Raw genomic sequence first — 22350 nt, forward strand, 5'->3', positions numbered from 1 at the left:
GAGTGGTTGTGATATGCTGGTGAATATTGTGTATTGCTGCTTTGCTCTTTAGCCTGAGATGAGGTGACATCTCACGTTTTCCCTGGGAATAATTGACATGGCATTTTACTCAATACTGAGTTTTCAAATTTGCAAATCCAATTTTTTGAACACTGGTGTTTTTAATTCTGACCTTTGTACCAAGAATGCACCATTTAGATAGTTTCTGTAGATATATTACATCTTGATTTATTATGCAAATTTCAGAATTGTATCAACTAATGTGAGAATATCAAGCCAAATATATTTATATTCCAAACTTAGTTATCGCTAAAGAAATGCACTTGATGAAATCAAATTCTACCTGAACCTTGAAAACATCTCTAAGTTAGAGATGCCCATCACAAAAGACCACATATTATATGATTTTGTTTATGTGAAATGTCCAGAATAGGCAAATCTATAGGGACAAGAAGTACATTAGTGGTTGCCTAGGACTGGAGAGGGGTGGGATTGGGGTAAATGGGGGATGACTGCCCATGGGTATAGGCTTTATGTTTGGGGTCATGAAAAAGTTCTAAAATTGATTGTGTGGTAATTGCACAATTCTGTGAATATACCAAAAATCACTGAATTATACCCTTCAAATAGGGGAATTGTGTGGCGTGTGGATTATATCACAACGAAGCTGTTGATAAAACAGCAACTGTGCCTGATGGTTACTTTGTCTTAATGCCTGAAGTGATTTCTGAGGGCCTAGAAATTCTTAGGGCATGATTTTTAGACATGTGAAGATAGGAGTCAGTCCTAAGAGTGTAGTTTCCTAATTCCTCTAAGCTTGGTAAAGTTTCTTGTTAGGTATTTTGTGAAAGTTTATAATCAATGAGGTGTTAAAGTCACGTTTACATAGTGTATTTTCTGTGACAGCAGGGCCTAGTCAAATAATGGGACTTATGAAAGAAGAGAGGTAGGCCGTTTGCTTCTTCCTCAAGTCATCTTTTATTTTGGCAAGACTCTGCATGGTTCTGCTATGGCTGAAACATTCTCATTTACATCTGCAGTACCTGTTGTAAATGTAATTGCATTTCTTTTATTATGTTTTGGTTTTCAGACACCCAGTGGCATCATTTTTCCATTTATTCTTTCGAGTCAGTGCAATTATAGTCTATCTTCTCTGTGAATTGTTCAGCAGCAGCTTTATTGCCTGTATGGTGACAATTATCTTGTTGTTGTCATGTGACTTTTGGGCAGTCAAGGTAGGTTTGATTGTTTTTATCTTAAAATCGTATTTATATGATGAGATTGAATGACGTGTAAACAGTAAAAAAAAAAAAAAAAAAAAATGACACGTAGCATTTCCGATTGGTGTTAATTTATCTTTTTGTTACCTTAGCCCTCACCTGTGTCAAAGTGCCAGTTGTGGCAGATCACGTGTAGGTTTACTGACTTGTCTGTGCTTTATGTTAACCTACATCAGCTTTAAAGTTAAACAAACAAATAAAAATGTGACCAGCAGCTACAGACTACACATATTGCTTCCATTCCTCACCACTGGTTTTGCTTCAGGGTCACCTCCGGCTATGCCGTGTATGATTTCTAGATAAGACCCCAGGGTAGTTTGTCCACAAATACTCAAGTACTGACCATTGCAAAGGCTCCTATTTGAGCTTGAGGGCAGTGTTACTCAGCCAGGGCCAGTTTTGTCCCCCATGGGGACGTTCGTTTGTCAGTATCTGAAGACATCTTTGGTTGTCACAGCTGGGGGTGGAGGAAGTGTGCTATTGGTATCACATGGGTAGAGGCCAGAGATGCTGCTAAATATCTTAAGGTGCACACACAGGGCAGCCCCCCACATCAAGGAATCATCCGGCCCAAAATGTGGATAGTGCTGAGGCTGAGGGATCCTGTTGTAGGGGATAGAAAAGAGTGTAAGAAATGGTTCAAACTCAGAGCCAGTGGTAGGTAGAGGGATGGATGGATGGAGAGATAGGTGTATAGATAGAGGGGCATGTGATAAAGTAACTATGGTAAAATGCTAAATGTAGACACTAGGTGATAGGTATATGGGTATTCACTGTAAAACTTGACTTTTCTATGTGTTTGGAAATTTTCATAATAAAATGGTAGGGGGAAGAATTGAAGGCAAGGCAAAAAAAGGCAAAAGCTACTTTTGGAATTTGAGATATGTATATTGATTCAAAAACCAGTAAGATGTTACAGGTCTGCTCACGCCCACCAACCCAGCCATTTTTAGATCTTTTGATTGTTACAGATATCAGAAGTGGTTGGCTTGGTGGTGGCCAGTTTCCGTAGGCCACAAGATGCTGAGAATAAAGATTACAAAGGTCTGTTTCCCGTAGGCTTTTCTTTTGTACAGTCTTCTTTGCCTTGTATTTCTTTGAATTTCTTCTGTTGCTTTATGCTCTAAAGTGTTTACTGTATCCAGGTCACAGTTTTGTTTTGAGGAACATTTCTTTTTGTTGTTCTTGTAATTTCTGCTTAGCCAAATAGAACACCACCTTCAGTCAGTTCTTCCTGGTAATTTCCAAAAATGATATAATTAGATCCTTGTGGGTTTAGAGTTTTAAAAAATGTGGCCAGAGGGAGTTCCCTGGTGGCCTAGTGGTTAGGATTCCGGGCTTTCACTCCATAGCCTGGGTTCAATCCCTGGTCAGGGAACTGAGATACTGGGATGCAAGCCGCAGCACCACCAAATTAAAAAAAAAAAAAAAAATGTGGCCAGAAAGTATATTTTCTGATAACATTTTTTTCTGAAAAAACAAGGGCTTAAAAAATACCCTTTCATCTGTGGCAGAATTACTTACAGATATGCAGACAATTGAGATATGAAATTAAGAAATCAAGAATGGGGAAATTATTAAATGGACTTGGGGAAGGGGGTGTGCAGGGTTCTGAATGTAGTTAGAACAGCAGTGTGTCGTAGTTATAAATCTCAAGGCAGTTGTCAAAAGAAGAGATAATTATTAAAAAAATAAGAGATAAATAAGATAAAGTTATTTAAAAACTGAAAAGAACTTAAATGTTATAACCCATATGGGGCTTATGTCTTATTCTTTATTTTGAGAAATATAGTAAAAAACGAATTCTGTGATAATTTTTTTTTTTGAAAAAACAAGGGCTTAAAAAATACCCTTTCATCTGTGGCAGAATTACTTACAGATATGCAGACAATTGAGATATGAAATTAAGAACTCAAGAATGGGGAAATTATTAAATGGACTTGGGGAAGGGGGTGTGCAGGGTTCTGAATGTAGTTAGAACAGCAGTGTGTCGTAGTTATAAATCTCAAGGCAGTTGTCAAAAGAAGAGATAATTATTAAAAAAATAAGAGATAAATAAGATAAAGTTATTTAAAAACTGAAAAGAACTTAAATGTTATAACCCATATGGGGCTTATGTCTTATTCTTTATTTTGAGAAATATAGTAAAAAACGAATAAATAGTTTTCAAATTTTTATGGTAACTATTAGTAAAATTGAAAACATTGTGTGTCTTCCACAACATTGGAGAAGGCAGGAGCAACTAAAACATACATCAAGAGAAGGAGAACAAAGCAAGCATCCAGGAACCTGAAATATCACAGGGCAGAGTGCAAGGGGATGGGAGCAGTAGCAAATTAGTTACAGCCGTAGATGTAATTTGATTAAACCCTCTTTTTAAAGATAAAAATTCTTAGATTTGGTCAAAAATCAAAGTCCAACCCAAAAGATCTAACTATAATTGTAACATTAGAAAAAGTAAAAGAAGGCAAAGATAACATAAGACCAATTCAAACAAAAAGAAACTTGGTGTTATATTATTATCAGACAAAACAGAAATGAGAGTAAGACAGCATTCAGTGGAACAAGAAAGGTCAGTTGATGAGTCACAGTGAGGATCATTCACAGAATGACATCACGTCAAACTATAGTGAAAACCTACTAGAAGCACTAGAGAAGATGGAGGAACACTGTTGTGATAGAAGTCTAACAAACCATTGTCTTCGCAGATCAAAGCAACAAAAAATACATAAGGTTTGAAGGATCTGAATGAAATAACAAGGTCACTTTCATAGCAGTATTTGGAACTCTGTATGTAGAGGCATAATACCTTCTTGTTCAGTTCCTGTGGAACATTTACAAAAGTTGACTAAATATCACTATGAAGAAAATCCAAAGAAATTGCCCAAAGCAGCTACATTTTCTAGTCCAGTACAACAGAACTGGAGACTAATAAAAAAAAAAAAAAGGTTGTCAAAATTGGGATTTTTAAAAAGAGCCATTCTGCTAAATATCTTGGCTTAAAAAGGAAATAAAAACTGTAAATACAGATTATTTACACCTTAATGATAATGATCATCTACATTCAAACTTTTGAAATGTGTCTAAAGCTGAATTCAGAGGAAAAACAATAGACAAAAGGCTTTATTATTAGAGGTCTAGAAGTTTCAAAAACAAAAATAATAAGCTTGAGAGAAATTCGGAAAATAAACTAGTAATGACAAAAACAGAAAGTAAAGAATTGGAAATGGGAAAATGGAGGAGTTTGAGACTATTCTAAGAGCTGTTATTTGAAAATGCCACTAAGATAGAACTCTGGCTGTTCTCTGTCTTCTTTGCCAGCTCTTCTCTTTTACTTAGCCTTTGATTGGTAGCGTTTCTACAAAACGAAGTTTGGTCTCTAAGGCTCCTCCTCTTCTTCTCTTCTGTATTCCTTTCATTTTATTAGGAAAGCTATCAAGGCAATTTGTTACATTAGTAAGAGGGAAAGAGCTTCGTGCATTTCAAGTACTGAATGAAGGTCAGTGCCTATAAACCATGGTCTTCGTTTGGGCTGCTGTACAGAATACCAGAGACTGGGTGGCTTACAAACAATAGGAATTTATTTTTCCAAGTCCTGGAGGCTGGAAATCCAAGATCAGGGTGCCAGCATGGTCAGCCTCTCGTGAGGGCCCTCCTCCGGTTCCAGACTGCTGATGTCTCGTTGTATCCTCACATGACCGAGAGCAGAGAGAGGGTGAAAGCTGTCTCTTGACTCTTATGAGGACACTAATCCCATTCACAAAGGCTCCGCCCCCATGGCCTCATCTAATCCTAATCACTTCCCAGAGGCCCCCTCTTGATACTGTCACTTGGTGATGGGGTGAGGGCAGAGTTTCAACCCATGAATTTGGGGGGACACAGTATTCAGTCCGTAACCTTTTTTAGAGATACATAGTTATAAAGTATATGTAGCTGTGGTCAGGATATATAGGAAAAAGTAGGTCCCAGTAGCTAAAGAGCAAGGGGTTTAGAAACACATTAGGGAACTGGAGAAAGGACAAGAGTTCGTGAGGGAAAAGAAGGGTAATGTTTATGGGTGTGCTGGCCCTGTCACCTCTGCCCCTGTGGGGCCTGCCATTGCCATTTTATTTACTCTTTTGTCCAGGCCTGGTACGTAGTGGTCTTTAACTGGATATTATGGCGGGAAAGCTGATGATTTCTTGTTTGTGAACTGTTACACTAAGATACGATGTTATGGTAGACCTGTAAATAATGTTTTTAAAATGTGTGTGCATATATTAATCTTTACCAGAATGTCACAGGTAGACTAATGGTTGGCCTGCGCTGGTGGAATCATATTGATGAAGATGGAAAAAGCCATTGGGTGTTTGAGTCCAGGAAGGTAAACTGCCTTTGTGTGGTGGTGTTGTTGTTTTTTGTTTTTTTTTTTTTTTTTTGGAGCATCATTCAAAAAATTATGTGTTAGATACATTTGAGTATTTAAGAGTCAATTACCTAAACACTTCAGATGCATCTACACATAAGGGACCGCCCCAGATCGCTTGGCATGGTATAGCACGGAACTAGATGGCCTTCTAAACTTGCCGTGCGTTTCTCTTTAGTTTTGATTGGAAACAGGGCGTGTCCAGGAAAGAACTCTGAGAGGGCTTGGGCTCAGGGTTTATGCCGCGTGCTTAGCTGCCTCCCAGAGGCTGCTGCTGAAGGGTCTCTGTTTGGGACCCTCAGCCTGTGTGCCTTGCCTAGTGTAGCTCCCTCCAGTGGCTCCCTCTGTCCTTGCCCCCGGGGTCCTCCTCCATTCGTGCGCAGGAGCAGGAGAAAGAAAGAGGAGGTTTGCAGCTGGATAGAAAATCTGAGGTAAGCAGAGAGCAGTCTGTTCTTCAGGCTGCGCCTTCAGAAGCCCTAGGGGACCTTGCTCTGTTTTGGGTTAGCCTGCTTATCTGTAGTGGAAATCAGTTTGGGAGCCAGAGGACAAAATTCCTGGAGACAGCACACCAGTTAAATTGCTTGCCTTCTGCTTGTTAGGGCCGTGACTAGGACTCCTCAGAAAGCAGCATTGTGCTCAGTGAGCCCGTAGTCCTTTATATTATAAAATCTACCTTGGAAACCACTCAGCACCCTTTTAAATTCCTGGGTGTTGCTGAGACATTCCGGTCATTCTTCCTGTGGACCCTGACTTGACCCTTTGGTCTCCAGGGTGACCGTAGCCTTGGTTTCCTGAGTCCTCACCGAAGAAGGCACCTGTCAACGCTTGCTTACCGATAATCAGTGTAAGTGCAAGAAGCGTTGACTGGAAGCCCATCAGAGGCCACCCTTACTGTCTTGGGTGGTGACAAACTGTCCACTCTGCCCTGAAAATGAAACAGTCTCCATTTAAAACAAAGTATGTTAAGACCAGTTCCAAAAATTACAGTAGTGGTAGATCTGCTGTTTTGTTTGAGGGGGATTGTGGGGCGGGGGATAGGAGTTCTCACTTGGGACTTGGGTTGTCTGTATTAATTTATTTGAATTTGAGGGTAAGGGGTTTTTCATTAAAAATGTTAAACTTGTTGCTGATAAATACCACAGAACATTGGTTATTAAATTCATGTTCTTTTGCAGGCCTCTCCTCAAGACAGTAAAACTGTTTCAGAGGCTGAATCAAGAATCTTCTGGTTAGGACTCATTGCCTGTCCAGTGCTGTGGGTAATATTTGCCTTTAGTGCCCTCTTCTCCTTCAGAGTGAAGTGGTTGGTGAGTATCAGTGTGGAGCTGTCAGTGACCCACTAAGGTGGCTGATGGACAGTCATGATAAGCGACCACCTACCTGTGTTAACATCAGGGACCCGTCTTGAATAGGCAGCTTCGTCCTGTGTTTCCCAAGTTTGGTTTCTCAACTCTGCTTTTCTCTAAGTACAGAGAGCAGAGTCCTGTGAAAGACTCCATCTCACCAGTTCTCCAAGTGCTTAGCAGAATTTGATTTAGCCCATCTTGTTCGGTGATTACCGCATTTATCACATAATCTTGTCGGTCGGGGGTGGTCCGTATACTCCAAACATGCTTAGCTTGGTTTGGAACTGACAGAGTGGTCTTTTCTGAAAATACCGGTTGGTAACCTGTTCTGGTTATCTATTGCAACAGTCATTTTATGATCTCTCGCAGTTTCACTGGTTCAGAAGTTTGGAAAGGGCTTGTCTGGAAAGTTCTGGCTTGGGATCTTTTGTACTTGCGGTCAGACAGTGGCTGGGGGCTGGCGAGGCTTCTCCTCTTTATGGGGTCCCACGGCCTCTCACGCGGTCTTTCCACATTGCCGGTTGGGGCTTCATTACAGTCCGGTGGCCTCATGGCAGTTAGACTTGGAGGGTCCCAGCTCCAGCTGAGAGTGTTGTAGCTCACGAGCTGTATTACCTTGTACAACCGTACTAGTTTACCAGGGCCGCCATAACAAAGTATCACAGACTGGGTGGCTTGAACAACAGAGATTTACTTTCCCCCAGCCCTGGAGGTCTGTCTCTTTGGCTTGCTGGCCGTCTTCTCCCGGTGCCTTCGTGTGGCCTTCCCTCTGCGCGTCTCTGTGTCCTGATCTCCTCGGTCTCTAAGGGCGCCTGTCATATTGCATCAGGGCCCATCCTAGTGACCTTATTTTTCCTTAATTCTTTAAAGACCCTGTTTCCAAATACAGTCACATTCTGGGGTGCTGGGATTATACATATATATATATATATATATAAACATATACATTTTGGGGGAACAAAGGTCAGCCCATGACAACCACCTAGCCTCAGAAGTCACAGCATCACTTTTTTTTTTTTTTTTTTTTTTTTGCGGTACGCGGGCCTCTCACTGCTGTGGCCTCTCCCGTTGCGGAGCACAGGCTCCGGACGCGCAGGCTCAGCGGCCATGGCTCATGGGCCCAGCCCTCCGTGGCATGTGGGATCTTCCCGGACCGGGGCACGAACCCGCGTCCCCTGCATCGGCAGGTGGACTCCCAACCACTGCGCCACCAGGGAAGCCCACAGCATCACTTTTGGCACCCGTCCACATTCAGGAGAATGGAAATTAGGCTCTACAGCTTGATGGGGGAGTAAGAAGGTTCTAGAAGAGCATGTGGAGATACAGTTGCTACCATCTTTGGAAAATATCATCTGTCACTTAGCCCAAACTGTGTGTCTTATTCTTTTAATAATTGATTTTATCTCGCTTAATACTTCTTGGTATCAGATGTATTTTGGCCTTAATTGTGTTTTTTTCCCCTGTTTTTAATATTTCCTTGTCTAGTTCGCTGTATAGGTTCTCTTTTCCTTTGTGCTTACACGTACATAAATACTTTCCCTTTTGAGATTTGGAAGGTTTATTTTCTGTTTTTAGTTTTTCTAGTAGTTATCTGTATCACATAACCCTCTTCCATGCATTTCATGTGTCATACCCTCTTTCATGAATTAAGAAATGGATTTAATGTCTTGATTTCCTGCTGTGAAAGATGTAAAGTTAACATTCATGCCTTCTCCCACCTTTCCTCCCTGCTTCCACTTCTGGATTTTTGCTGGTTGTCGTCTTACTTTAGTTATTTTAAGTAATATACTTACTCCTGTTTATTGACTTAGAGACTGTTTAGAAAGGAAATGAAATAAACACTCTTATATTCCCTCCTTTGTTTCTTCCCTTTCTATGCCTGAGCTTTGTTTGTTCCAGTATTATTTTTGTTGTCAAGGTTTATAACAATTATCTTTTGAAACGATATTTGTTACTGGTTGTTCAGTCTTTGATCTACTTTTAAATAAATTGATTGAGTTCTTTTATTGCAGCTTCTCCTTTACCTCTTGGTTGGCTGAATTTCATTGTTGGGTGATTTTTTTTCAAAAATCTTGTGGGTGTTATTTTCCTTTGGCTCTGTCCTGTTTAAGAATATGAGCCTGTTGACTTTATTCTTGAATAAACTTTTCTTTTTTCTTTTCTTTCTGAATAAACTCTTTATGCTTGAATAAATTCTTTATTTCTTCATTCTTGAAAAAAGATTCTTTATTCTTGAATAAAGAACTGGCTAAGTTAATATTCTTGGGTCACAACTTTTTTTCTCTCACCATTTAGAAGACATTACTTCCTCATTTTCTAATATTGAATATTGTAGAGAAATCTGAGGCCTGGCTTACTTAACAAACTCCATGTAAGGGAGTGAATTATTTTTCTCCCTGGGCAAATAATTTTTGTTAATCATTCTTGAAGTTTTAAAATAGCATACATAACCAGATTGTCTTTGTGTTTATCTTTCTGTATTGCTTTTTCTGGAAACCGTGTGCCCCTCTAATATGCAGGCACAGGTTTTGCTTTGAATCTGGAAAATTATCTTCTGTTGTCTTTACATTTATTTATGTTCTGTTTTTTTGGTGTCTCTAATTCTGAGGTACCAGTTACCTCTGTGTTGGATCATTTTTATCTGTTCTCATCTACCATCTTAAATGCGTTCATCTCTCATCTCTTTCCTTTCTGGTTATTCACTCAGCACATCTTTTTACAAGAGTCTGCCATACGCCAGAGCTGTCCTGGGAGCTGGGGATATGAAAGGGCCTGATAAACAAGATAACTGCTCCGGTAGCACCACGTTCTAGTGGAGCAGAGTGTAGACAGACAGTAAATAAGGGTTGTTAGAAAGGTGATACAAGGTAACAGAGTGGAGAGTGCCAGGGAGAGCGGAGTGGGCTGCTTTAGCAAGCGCTTCTCTGCGTTTCCTGAGCTCTGCCAGCTCCGTTTTCAACTCCTTCTGGTGTCTTGTCTTACCTTCATTCTCTTTGAATTCTTATCTTTAGGTTCTTCTGTAGGGTGACGTATGCTTCAGGAATGCTTTTATTTTGCTGGACTCCATTTCTTTTTAGAATTGATTCTTCACCTGCCTTTTGCATACTGTGTTCCTTTCTTCTTTTTGGTTTTTGCTGTGGTTCTGCATAGCTGCCTTTCCCTGTTCCCCTCCCCATTTTGCTCCTGTTCGCAGTGGCAGCTCTGTCCAGACCTTCTCTTTATGTTGGTTTCGTGTGGGTGAGTTCTCCTTGCCTGCCTTCCTTGTTGTCTGAGACATCTGGGCTCTGCTGTGAGCTGCGGTTTGGTCGCCTGAAGGCGCAGGTGTGAGGAGGGGACCGCAGCCCTGCTGCCTCGGCTGGCTTGCTCGGGTTCCTTCCCTTACGGAGTGGAGTTCTTGTTGCTCTGTCGCGGTTCTGCCCTCCTGCTTTAGATCGTTTGTGAGCCCCCGGAGCCTTCACCTCTCTCTGGGGAGGCAGCCCAGTCTTTCTCTGGCAGTGTTTCCCCTTCCCTAAAGCAGAGCAGGGAGAGCGGGGTGAAAGGTGGTTTGGGCTCCTGTTTTAAGACCGCAGGGCAGGAAGGGGGCATCCCGTCCCTCAAGCTTCCCCACCCACTGTTCTCTGTGGTGATGGGCTTGATGACCGTTGGTCCTCCTGCCTCTCAGACCATTTGCTTATTCTAGAACAGGGCTTGGCAAACTGTGGCCTGCAGCCCAAATCTGGCCTTACGCCTGTTTTTGTAAATTTGTGTTGGAACACAGCCTTGCCTGTTTGTTTACATATTGCCTGTGGCTGCTCTGGGGCTAGAATGGCAGAGTTGAGTATTTGCAACAGAGACCATATGGCCTGCAGAGACTAAAACATTTATTATCTGGCCCTTTACAGAAAAGCTTTGTAGAATATTTAACCGTGGGATCCCCTCATGTTGTTCTCATTAACTTTTCTTCAATAATATTTAAATAGTAGGCTTGCGTTTCTTATTCCCAATCCTTAGTGGTCTTAGTGGGGTCACCTATAGGATTGTGGCCACAAGGAAGAAACAACTCTGCTGAAGAGCATTTCTTCCTAGTGTTGTGTCCCCCCGCCCCCCCCCGCCGCGCCCTTCCCCACATCTTCCTGTCCCAGAAGGCAAACCCCTGTTGGTTGCTACCTTGAGGCACCGGTTTGCTTTCTTAGAAGCCAGCTGTTGCCCGCACATTAGCATAGAGCAGAGACTCAGCTCTGCGTGCTTTCAGTGTGTTGAACTTGATCTATCTCTTGACCATTCTTTTGGAATTCTTAAGGAAATAGTTAACATTTGAGCCCCTTCTGAGTCTCATTTACTTTCTTAATATCTTTACTCACAGAACCGTGGGAAATATTAGAGAATGGTCCCCCCCACTGCACCCCCGGGGCCGGCACAGAGCAGTGTGTTGATGGGTGCTTGTTGGGGGGTGCAGAGCGCGTATTGGACGGGTCTGCTCTGGGAGGGAGGGCGCACGGGAGTCTCACGGCCACAACCCCCCTTCGCAGAGCTTCCTCTTCCTGCTCTTCCCCGAGACAGTCTCCGCGTTTTGTTTGTGGCAGAGAGACGGTCAGTCAGTGTCAGGCCCGTAACTGTGGGTTATTCCCCCCTCCCAGGCGGTGGTTATCATGGGTGTGGTGCTGCAAGGGGCCAACCTGTATGGCTACATCAGGTGCAAAGTGGGCAGCAGGAAGGATTTAACCAGCATGGCTACGTCGTACCTTGGAAAGCAGTTTTTAAGACAAGTAAGTGTTTTCTGGATGTCAGGGTAATTTGGATGTGGTCAGTGACTAATGCAATGATGATTTCTAACTCTTGTAGAGTTTAATTTCTATGAAGTACTTAAAAAAAAGTTTTTTAAAGGGACATGCTTATTTAAGTATGACATGATGATGCTAAAGTTATTTTAATTTCTCTTTGGAGGCTTTTAGGGCATTCCAGAAATGTATTGTCGATATCCTGAAATTATTTTAAAACCAGAGGGATAAATGTTCATTGATAATAACTTTTTTTTTTAATTAGCTGAAGTTCAGTTGCTTTCCATTACTTCCGGTGGCTCTAAATGAACAGTTTTGAAGAATGTATCAATATATTGTATGGTTTTAGGGTTTATAGTAAGAACAAGTTAGAAACATAATAAGACCGTATCGTTAAAGATTGTTTTAAAGTACTCGGTTTGGTTTTGAAGAATGTGTAGGTTTTACTATAGTTCCCCGATATGAAGATTTAAATCGGAGTTTTCCGTGGGGTAAGTGGTATGCATAGGTAAATAGTAATTGGTAAAACCTTTGGGAAATTGATTAAGTCTTTGTATGAGTGATGTCTCGTGTTTGTGTTCATGCAGTAGGTTGGGTGGGTAACGTTATACAGGACACTTAGGGGTTCTCAACCTTGGACATGCATCAGAATCTCCTGTAGGGCTAGAGCACAGATTGTGGGGTCCTACCCCCAGAGTTTCTTATTTAGTTGCCCTGGGGCCGGGTCTCATAGGTCACGTGTTTGCAGGTTCCTAGGTGGTACTGATGTTGCTGGTTCAAGGATTACATTTGTGACTAAAGCCCTCAGAGGCTAAGTGACTTCTCAGGAACATAGAGAAACAAAGTGGTGCAAAGCTAGGGCTTAACCCAGCTCTCTTGAAATCCAGTGCCGTTTCCTGTACAGTTTCTCTTATATAAAAGTTAAAAAGTAGGGAAAATGAGGATTCTTGTAGGGACATGACTCTCCTCCTGAGGATTTTTGCAGAGTCCCAGTATACCTTTGCTGGGTAAGGTCCACCTCATGGTAATTGTCAAGTGTGTGCTTAATAGGTTTTTTTTCCCTTACGATTACCAGCATTCAGGTGAAATTGAACCTTGAGCTTGACATACATGGACAGGGTCAGTAGACTTACATGGCACTTGGTGATGCTCTGCTCAGATGAGAGTGACTTGCTGGACATCTGGGGGGACCCATTGCTTTACTTCTCTAGCATGACAGTAATTTTTAACATAATTGGGCCATGGGATGCCAGGTAATGTAGTAGCTGGCTGTGCTGGCAATTACAAAATATTTTCCTAGTGCTTTAAATCTGGTATGTTAAGTAAAATAGCTTTTAGTGTTAGTAAAATAGCTTTTAGTGTTAAGGAGTTGTTTCTTTTTTGCAGACCACTGGAGACGATCAGACCTCCTGAAGAGAGTGAGGGAGCCTGCATGTTCTTTCCATTGGGAACAACTGAAGGGGGTCTTGACTCTGAACCTTTAGAACTCAGTACCTATTGCAAAGAGGAGTGTTGGGTTTGTTTTTCCATTTTAAAGTTTACTTTAAAAAAAAAAAGGAAAAGTAGTTTTCATATTAAGTTTTTACTTTCTAGCATATGGGGCTTGAAGGTGTGGTGTAGCTAGAAACATTGTTAACATTTGGTTCATGGTGTACATATGTGTATGCACATAGTCGTGTAAGATCCATGTGTCTTAAATTAACAAAAGCGTTTGTGTTCATGCCTGTATGGAATGGAGACCTTTGCATTTTGATCCACAGAGCAAGAAGGATGTTCCTAGTCTATCTCAAAACTCTCTGTGTTTACATACTATTTCTGTAGATTATTTTAGGTTTTGCTTCCATGGTAAGAATGAGCATTTTGGCTTATATATAGAGTTAGAAATAATTGTTAATTTTACACTTAATATATACTTCATGATGAAACTTCTTATCCTAGGCATTTACAGGCAGGTAAAAACCAAATTTGGGCTATTGGTGTTAACTAGTTTCTAAAATTTTGTTTCTTTTTATTTGTAATGAGTCACGTACTTAAGGCCCAGTTAATATAAAAGGAATTTTCATAGTTTATGTTCATGGGATACGTAGGCATTGCTGCTGTTCTATTTATTTTAGGGGAAAGATAGCCAGATTTTACTTTGGTACCTTCCAGAAGCTCTTCAGTGGTCCTTGGCCTAATGAAATCTTTTACCACTAAAAGAGTATTATTCTTATGTCATAGTGAGAATAATCATTTCAATACTTGGCATTGTAAATGCCTAAAAGACGTTTTATTTTACGAATCTATTTTTTTTCTTGCTATAATGGGGATATTGTAAATCATGTATTTGTATTAATGGTATTTCTTAAAACAATGTATGTAACAATCTGCAAACTATTGTAGGCATCTGTAAATTCTGTTGTAGGTACTGTAAATTTTGTTTTAATCGGCAGATAGATTATTTTGTGATTGTATTTATACATTGTTAAAATTTTTTTGAAGATGTTTTGTTTAATTGAATGTATCTTATTGGCGTGATAGCTTTGAAGGTGCATAACTTTATATTTGTATAAACCTCTACTGCATACAAAAGCACTTTGACACTCGTAATCTCATTTGATCCTCACGACAAGCCTGTTATGTGTGATGCTGGTTTATAGGTGACGAAACAGGACTTCAGGTTATTGACTGACTTGCCCAAGGAGACACTGATTACAGGAAGACCCATCAGGACATATTACTGATTTTAGAGGAAATATTTGTCTCTAAATGTCCTTTCCTTTCGTACGAATCATTAATTTACTAAGTCATTAATTTGGTAAGTGCTTGTTTCCCATTTTATTTATACTTGTCTGGTGAGGAAAGTGGATGCTGCGTAAATGTTTTGATTTAACCTGAAAGATCTGGTGTCACTCTGTAGAGCTGAAAGTCTCATGGGGGGGTTGCTCTTGAGGTAACTATTGTTATTTGAGGCTGCAATCCTAAACCAAATATGAATTGAATTTTGGAATATGCACGTGACAGGACCTACTGTTTATCCCCCAGTATTCATTTTTCCCTTCTATTCATTTCCCACTTATTAGCCAGGACATGGCAACAAAGACGGTTTTTCCCAGATTTTCTTGCTGCACCTTGGCTACGCTTCCAGGGAGTATTCTTAGAAGGCCGGCATGCACGTCCGCTCCCCTTTTCACCCCTCTTAGCTGAAATGTAGACAGAATAGATGGTGCTTGAACAGCTGTCATGGACGATGGGGTGGAAGCCTCATTTTGAGAACAGCAGAGAAATAAGGTAGAGATTGAGTTCCCTCTGATGGGGCCAGCAGCCCTGAACTGCTTGGCTGAATTTTTAAGCGAGAAACAAACTTCTGTCTTGTCTAAGTGTTACTGCTTTGGTTTTTCTGTTGCTACAGCCTAAGTGAATTCTTATCAATACAGTATATTTTCAGCAACCCCCATAATTGTTTCCATTAGTATAGTATTTGAGATGTAATAGTTCATCAAATACATATTTGCTCTTTGTGAGGTAAGTAAGCTAATATTATAGACGCTGACAAGTCCAGCTGTTCCAGATGCTGTTGCTGCATAAAAATTCACCCCAAAGCTCAGCAGCGTGAAACAGTCATTTTCGTATATGCTTACACAAGCTGTGGGTCAGGAATTTGGGTGGAGCGCAGTGGGGACAGCTTTCCTCTGCTGCACAGTCTGGGGCTCGGCTGAGATTTGAAGGCTGGGTTTTGCACATTGGCCAGGAGGCAGGAAACATCTGGGGGCATCTTCACGGGTCTGGAGACTGATGGTGGCTGTCAGCTGAACCTCAGCCAGGTTGCTGGTTGGAACACTTGCATTTGTGACCTCTGGGTCGTCTCTCTGTGGAGGCTCATCTGGGCTTCTTCACAGCCTGGCAGCTGGGGTCTAAGGCTTCCCCAGGGAACCAGAGAAGTGTGTGACGTTTTTATGACTACTCTCGGGGTCCACATGGTGTCACTTCTGCCATACCCTGGTTGAAGCAGCCACTAAGGTCCCCCTGAGTTCACGGGGAGGAGACATAGCAGCCACATCTTTGGAAAGTAAAATCTGCCACACATACTTCAATCGTTTCAAGACTGGAAAACTACTTGAAGAGACCGAGGGTAGCAGGTGTTGCTTTCTTTTTTATCTTCCCTGGTCAGCCTTGAGCACAGGTGAACTGACTGAATGATGCAATTAAAATGAAAGTAACATTGCATTCTGTAGCCCCCAGTGTGCGTGTTGTTTGGCCCACAGCTCTGAAACATAGGCAAGGGTGTGTGTGGTTGTGTGGAGGTGATGGCACGGTAAGTCCACCGTGGTGTCAGTACTGTGGTGCTTTAAATTTGTAAAACTCTTTAGAGCTCATTCAGAGTTCTTTTATGTCTATTACCTCATTTGATTTTCCCCCGTAACCTCTAGAAGGAGGAGAGATCATGAATAACCTCATGTTACAGATGAATAGCTAAGACGGAGAAAAGTAAAATAATTTACTGACGATTGCAAGTAGTAGAGACAGTGATACTCCCCCAGTATTCCCTTTGTTCTCCTGTACTTCCCACCAGCTCCCTAATTAACTGAGGCTATGAGATCAGTTATGGCCTGTGTGATGTGAGTGAAGGTGACCGGCTTCGCTTTTGGGTGAGGAAGGTGAAGCCGATGTGAGCGTCTCTAATCTTTCTTCCCTTCTGTGGCAGCCAGTGGTGCTCGAGATGGTGCCTCGGCCAGCCGGGTCCCTGGGTGGCTTGTAGAGCAGAATCCCGCACCTGCTCCTGTTGGACGAATGGCGTAAGTGAGCAATAAACTTTTGGTGTTTGAAGTCACTTGATTTCCTGGTTAATTTGTTTCCATAACATAACACAACGTAATAGCCTCTTCTGACGAATATAGGGGCACAACTGACAAGTAATATTCAGAAGACTTTTAAGTCCTAATTCAGTAATTTCTCCACTGTTCCATGCTATTTCCTTTTGCAAGGAAAGAAATTGGAATCTGGTCCCTTAGTGCAGTGTCACCAATTCTAATCAGAACAGACAGGTGAAGTTGACCAGGTGAAAATTCAGCTAGGAGAGTCCACCTCCATCTAAAGGGACAGGAGCTTCTCATTTCCAGCCACTTGTTGCCACTCAGGAATGTGGTTCCTGTGTTGCTACGGTTTTCAGTTTTTTAAGAGGAATGGAAAACCTGGATGTTTATATGAAATCTGATCTTTTAATGTTTGTAAATTAAATTTTACAAGGAAAAAAGAAAACGTGTGAAGTCAGACTGAGTATGTTTGCAGGTCAGGTTCAGCTGTGCTAACTTTTGTGGCAGTGCAGTGATGTTCAGACTGGTAGAGCTCTTTCTTCTAAGTCTTGTGTCAAAGCTGAATATCTGTAATGAGCAAAGCAGAGCTGCTCTAGGGGAAACAGGTTTGGAGGTTCTGGAATCACCCGCTCAGCCCTAACTACCATTTTCCAAGCAGCCCCCGAGCCACCGTTTGCTGCAAACAACTGCTGGGAAGGTGAAACCAAACCAAAGTCTGCCTGGTTTTGAGGAACACGTTCTCAAATCATATGTCACATACATTTTTCAATTAAAAATAAAGTCGAAATAATATCAAATTCTTGTGAGAAGCAGGAAGCATTCCTTAAAACCTTAATATTGTTATTCTAAAAGGAAAAGAGCAATCCTATCACTTCCTGAAGAAGTTAAATTTAGTGCCAAGAAAAAATGTAGTCTTATATATAACTTTTCCCCACTACGATTAATTAAAAAATAATAATTAAAGCAGTCATGGTCAGAAAACTGAAGGGCTACAAAGAAATGCAAGTCTTATCCCACTCTCACCTCAGTTCTGCTCCCCAGAAGCAAACATCTTCAACTGCTGCAGGTTTTGCATTTTGGGGTATTTACTTCCATACTAAATAAAACGCTTATTGTTTGTACAGTGTTTCTTGACTTATCAACTTTCTATAATAGCTGTTGGCTTCCTGCTAAGAAAAATGAAGGTTTAACTCAAACCCCTCCCCCTCATATAGTTTGAGCACTTTTTTTTCCCCCCACTTGGTTGTAACTTTAAAGGCTTAACATAAACCTCCATTTCTTATTCCTTAAGTTATCTGATGTTTAACTGTTTTCTCTATTAGTAATTTGTTCAACTGCAAGTAACAGGAAATTCCGCAAATAATAGTGGCTTAAACAAAAAAGGGTTTGTGTGTTTCTCTACAAAGGAAGTCTAAAAGGGGGCACTTGCTGGTGTTGATGCAGTTACTAAACAGTTCCTCAGCTCATTGCCTCAGGGTCACAAGATGACTGTCACAGCTGAAGATGACTCATCTGTTTATAAGCAAGGAAGGAGAGTGGAGGTCCCCGTCCTATCTGTTCCCTTTTAGCAGAAAAGCAAAAGCTTTCTCAGAAACCACTGTAGACTTTTGCTTACATCTCATTGGCCAAAGTGGTGTCACCCAGGTGTATGGAAGTCTGGGAAAGCAGGTATGAAGGTGGGCACATGGCTGCCCTGAGTAAAAGTGAGCTTTTGTTAGGGGAGAAAGGAGAAGGGGACATTGGGTAGGAAACTGGCAGCGCCCACCACATACTTCTCATGGGGGCTTTATGTAGAGCGCACCGGCTGCTGCTGTGGCTGATGCGTTCAGCACCGTTTCTACAGTAAATAAATAGCCTTGGATCTGGACGGCCTTTTTAAAGCCAACTTCTGATGCACAGCCATTGAAGCACTATTTGGTGAAATAGTTCCGTGAGGGCATAGGCTGCTGTACTCTTACGTATATATTCTTACTTTAATGTGATTTGGGGGTTGGATTTTGGATATTTAGAGCCTGCACCCTCAAGAATTCTCGAGGTGGTGCCACCCCCGTGGGAGGGTGTTTTTGTAAATGTGTTCATCACCGGTTAGCACGATGATTGGTTATTTTAGTGGGCGGAGGCTAGGGATGCCTGGCGCTTGTAGCGCATAGGACAGTCCTGTACAACCCCAAATTGTCCTACGTCCCTAGCTTCCATGTGTCCCATGAAAATTATGTACACGACAGTCCTGCTGTAAAGAGAAAGGAAAAGCAACCCCTGACAGCTGTCAGCTGGAGGCGGACCTGGCCCTTACAGCTAGGCTCTGGTGTGCTCTTTGAACATGAGTAATTCTCTACGACACCAACATCCGACGAGGCTGCTCTGTGACCATGAGGCAGCAAGACAAAAATGACGCTCTGTAATCATGTTGGAGCATAGAAACAGGAATACCGTGCAAACCACAGAACATGAGCAAACACCCCCCTCTCCTGGCGTATGCGGAGACTGCCGCAGCTCTTCTGAGCATGGTCTTCGCCTACTCGGTTCTTCCTGCCACCTGGATGAAAATGACCAAGATACCTACTCAGAATTGCTTTGCTTTCTGAAAGCACCCAGTTTGGAGTAAAACTATGGTTCATGGAGCCCTGCTTGAAATCCCCTAACACAGGCCCCAATTCTCTGATAAGCCCGTCCTAGCTCCCTTGTACTGAGACACCCCATGGTGTGTGGTCTTCCTTGTGCAAAAAGTGCTAATAAACTCACTTCGGTTCGACCACAGTTCTGTTCCGCATGGTCTCTAGCTGTTGAGCATTGACACCGATTAATAATTAGCTTAGACTGTCAGTCCTTTTTTGTTGCACGTTTGCAGCACTTGACTTACCCAGAAATGCAACTATCAAGTGAAGGAAGGTTGTACTCTTTCAGTACCTTACCAAGAGTGTCTCACCAGTTTGAAAACTCACCAGTTTTCATGTCAATGTTGCTCATGGCATTTGAATTGCAAGCTAAAACCACCGCAGCTGCAGTAGTCTGCTTTGTAGTGGCCATGTATACGGGAATTGTATGTGTATTTGCAAGCACCCGACTATGTGTCACATGCATGTGCAGGAAAGACCCGAAAAGGCCCTAATCTCTCATCTCTGGATGGTCTTGAGGCTCTGCACAGACAGGAAATAAAGGCTTAGGTAGAGTTGTAAAGTTCTGGAGTGTTGAGGGTGTGCCCCAAGACACATGAGCCCCTCAGCAAAAGGCAGAAGACTTATTTCAGGTGCTTAAGGAAGTATCTGCCTGATTATTAGCTGAAGACACAGCTAACTGAGTAAGAGATTTCAGTGGCTACACATGACAAAGAGTACGGATTTACAGAATTAGTTCTGGAAAGTCACTAAAAAACCTGCAGCTACCACCACAATAAGCATTAAAGGGAAGGGGCCACAAATCTGGTTTCCAGAGTCGCCACCTTATATTACTGAAATCGTCCGGTTTTCCACAACAACAACAAATTATAAGACATGCAAAGAAACAAGACAGTGGCTCGTACACAGGAAAAAAAATCAACAGAAACCTTCCCTGAGGAAGCCCAGACTTTAAATCAGCTGTCATATATGTTCAAAGAGCTAAGAGAGACTTTGGGCAAAGAACTAAAAGTAGGAAAATGAGCTATGAACAAAATGCAAATTATCAGTAAAGAGATTAAAAATTTATAGAAAGGAAGCAAATAGAAACCTTTGGAACTGAAAAGTATCGTAACTGACATGAAAAATTCACTAGAGAAGTTCAACAGTCAGATGAAAGAGAACAATTGAAAATAGGACAGTTGAAATAATGCAGTTTGAGGAGCAGAAAGGAGAATGAAGAGTGAATATAGCCTAAGGGACCTGTGGGACCATCAAACATACCAACATACATGTTATGGGAGTGCCAGGGGACAAGAGAAAGGCAGAAAGAATATTTGAAGAATTAATGGCTGGAGACTCCTCAAATTTCATGAAAGACTTGGGAAAAAAAAACCTACATTAATCTACACTTTCAAGAAGTGCAACAAATTCTAAGGATAAATTCAAAAGAGGTCCACATCTAAACACATCATAGTTGAATTGTCAAAAGCCAGTGATAGAATATTGAAAGCAGCAAGAGAAAACAATCCATCACATATAAAGGATGCTCAATAAGATTACAAGCTTGCTTCTCATCAGAAACCATGAGGTCAGATGACACATTCAAAGTAGAGTTTAAGACAAAGAATTGTTACAAGCGACAAGGACATTACACACTGATAAAAGGGTCAATCCATCAGGAAGACATAACAATGATACACATATATGCACTTGACAACACAGGTCCAAAATGCATGAAGCAAAAGGTCAGAGGATTGAAGAGAGAAATAAAAAGCTCAATAATCATTATTACTCGTGGTTCACTATTAATAATTTAATGATTAAGTGAGATAATCCGTATAAAATATTCAGCATAGTCCCAAGCATATGGTAAGCACTCCGTAATGGTAACATACTCAGAAAGGAAAACAGAGTTGCTTAGCTAGTTAAAGGTAGAGCAGTCAGGAGGTCTAACCCCTGGTTGAGTGGCTTCCTTATGATTTAGATTCCCATCCAATATGTGGCATGCAGAATTCAAATGGAGAAAAACAGTCAGTTGCAGGAAAGAATGCTGATTCTTTTATTCTCTTTTTTTATTCTTTTATTTTTTTTTAATTTCTTTTTTCTTTTTTTAATTTCTTTTTATTTCTTTTATTTTTTATTTCTTTTTTTAAATTTCTTTTATTCTTTTATTTTATTATTTATTTTGCTTAGAACAGGTTGGAGATTGTAAGATTATAAGATGGTAACTTACTGTAGTGTTCATTTACAATTTATTTTCTATTCAGAGCACTTCTTGTTATTTATGTTTTTCAGATAGTTGTTGAAATCCAACAATGCTATGGACCAGTCTTCACGGTAAACATTTCTTTTAGGATTATCGCCTTTCTCTGCGCGCCCTTTTCCTCTTTTGCTTGTAACTTGTGCATTGTCCACTAGATGGCAATACGCCAACATAAAATGAAAAGGAACCAGCCATACTGTAGCATCTTATTTACTCGATTTAGTGGGAAATGATAGTTTTCCTGGAATGAATGAATAGACGCTGAATGACTAAGTACAATCATATATTCAGTGCTTACAATGTACCAGACCCCGAGATAGGTACTACATACAGGGTATGTGTCTGCCTTCCTCATATCACCACCTCCCTCCCCCCATTGAACAGATGGGGACTCTGAAGCTTGGAGGTCAGTAGCTTTCCCAGGGCCATACAACTAGAGAGAGATGAAGCCAGGACTGGTCAGTGGCAGGGGAAGATGATGAGTTTGAATTTAAGATATGCTGGGTTTGAAGCCAGTGGTCACATCCAAGTACCAGAATGCAATGGAAGCATGGAATTCTACCTTAGGATTGGGCAGAAGCTATGAATTAAGAGGCATCTCTATAGAGCAGAGTTGAAGCTGTAACAACACATGCGGGCTGTCGTGGGCAGAGTGTCTGTTAAAGAAGAAACAGCTGAAGTGTAATCCCCAAGGAGAAGGTGATGGCAGAGGGTTGGGGGACAAGCACTGGAGGCAGACAGTCCTGAGTTAAGTCCTGGCTTCACACTTCCTAGCGGCGTCTTCTTGGGCGAGACAGGTGACCCCTTTGACCCCTTGCAGTAACCTCAGGAGGAAGATGCTATCTCCATTTTACAGGTGAGGAAACTGAGGCTTGCAGAACATAAGAACTGACCCAAGGTCATGGTGCA

At 41.4% G+C, this 22350-nt stretch overlaps 1 protein-coding gene across 13 annotated transcripts in view; it reads left to right on the forward strand.

Annotated features, from left to right (window-relative positions):
* The window catches only part of LOC102985126 (trans-golgi network vesicle protein 23 homolog C), a 57401-nt gene that overhangs the window by 3613 nt on the left and 31438 nt on the right, over nt 1-22350 (forward strand). For 9 of the 13 annotated variants that reach the window (XM_007124695.4, XM_028498229.2, XM_055089864.1 and 6 more), the window contains 5 exons: nt 1091-1235; nt 5554-5643; nt 6861-6992; nt 11648-11776; nt 13175-14358. In XM_007124695.4, coding sequence (XP_007124757.1) covers nt 1091-1235; nt 5554-5643; nt 6861-6992; nt 11648-11776; nt 13175-13201 — 523 coding nt within the window. In that variant the 3' untranslated portion in view covers nt 13202-14358. Of the gene's footprint in view, nt 1-1090; nt 1236-4707; nt 4780-5553; nt 5644-6860; nt 6993-11647; nt 11777-13174; nt 14359-14427; nt 16689-21473; nt 21516-22350 lie in introns of those variants that run through there. The other 4 variants (XR_008619095.1, XR_008619096.1, XR_008619094.1 and 1 more) reach the window with 4 other exon arrangements.

This window comes from Physeter macrocephalus, chromosome 14 (assembly GCF_002837175.3).
Source record: "Physeter macrocephalus isolate SW-GA chromosome 14, ASM283717v5, whole genome shotgun sequence".
In the NCBI taxonomy this organism is placed as follows: domain Eukaryota; kingdom Metazoa; phylum Chordata; class Mammalia; order Artiodactyla; family Physeteridae; genus Physeter; species Physeter macrocephalus.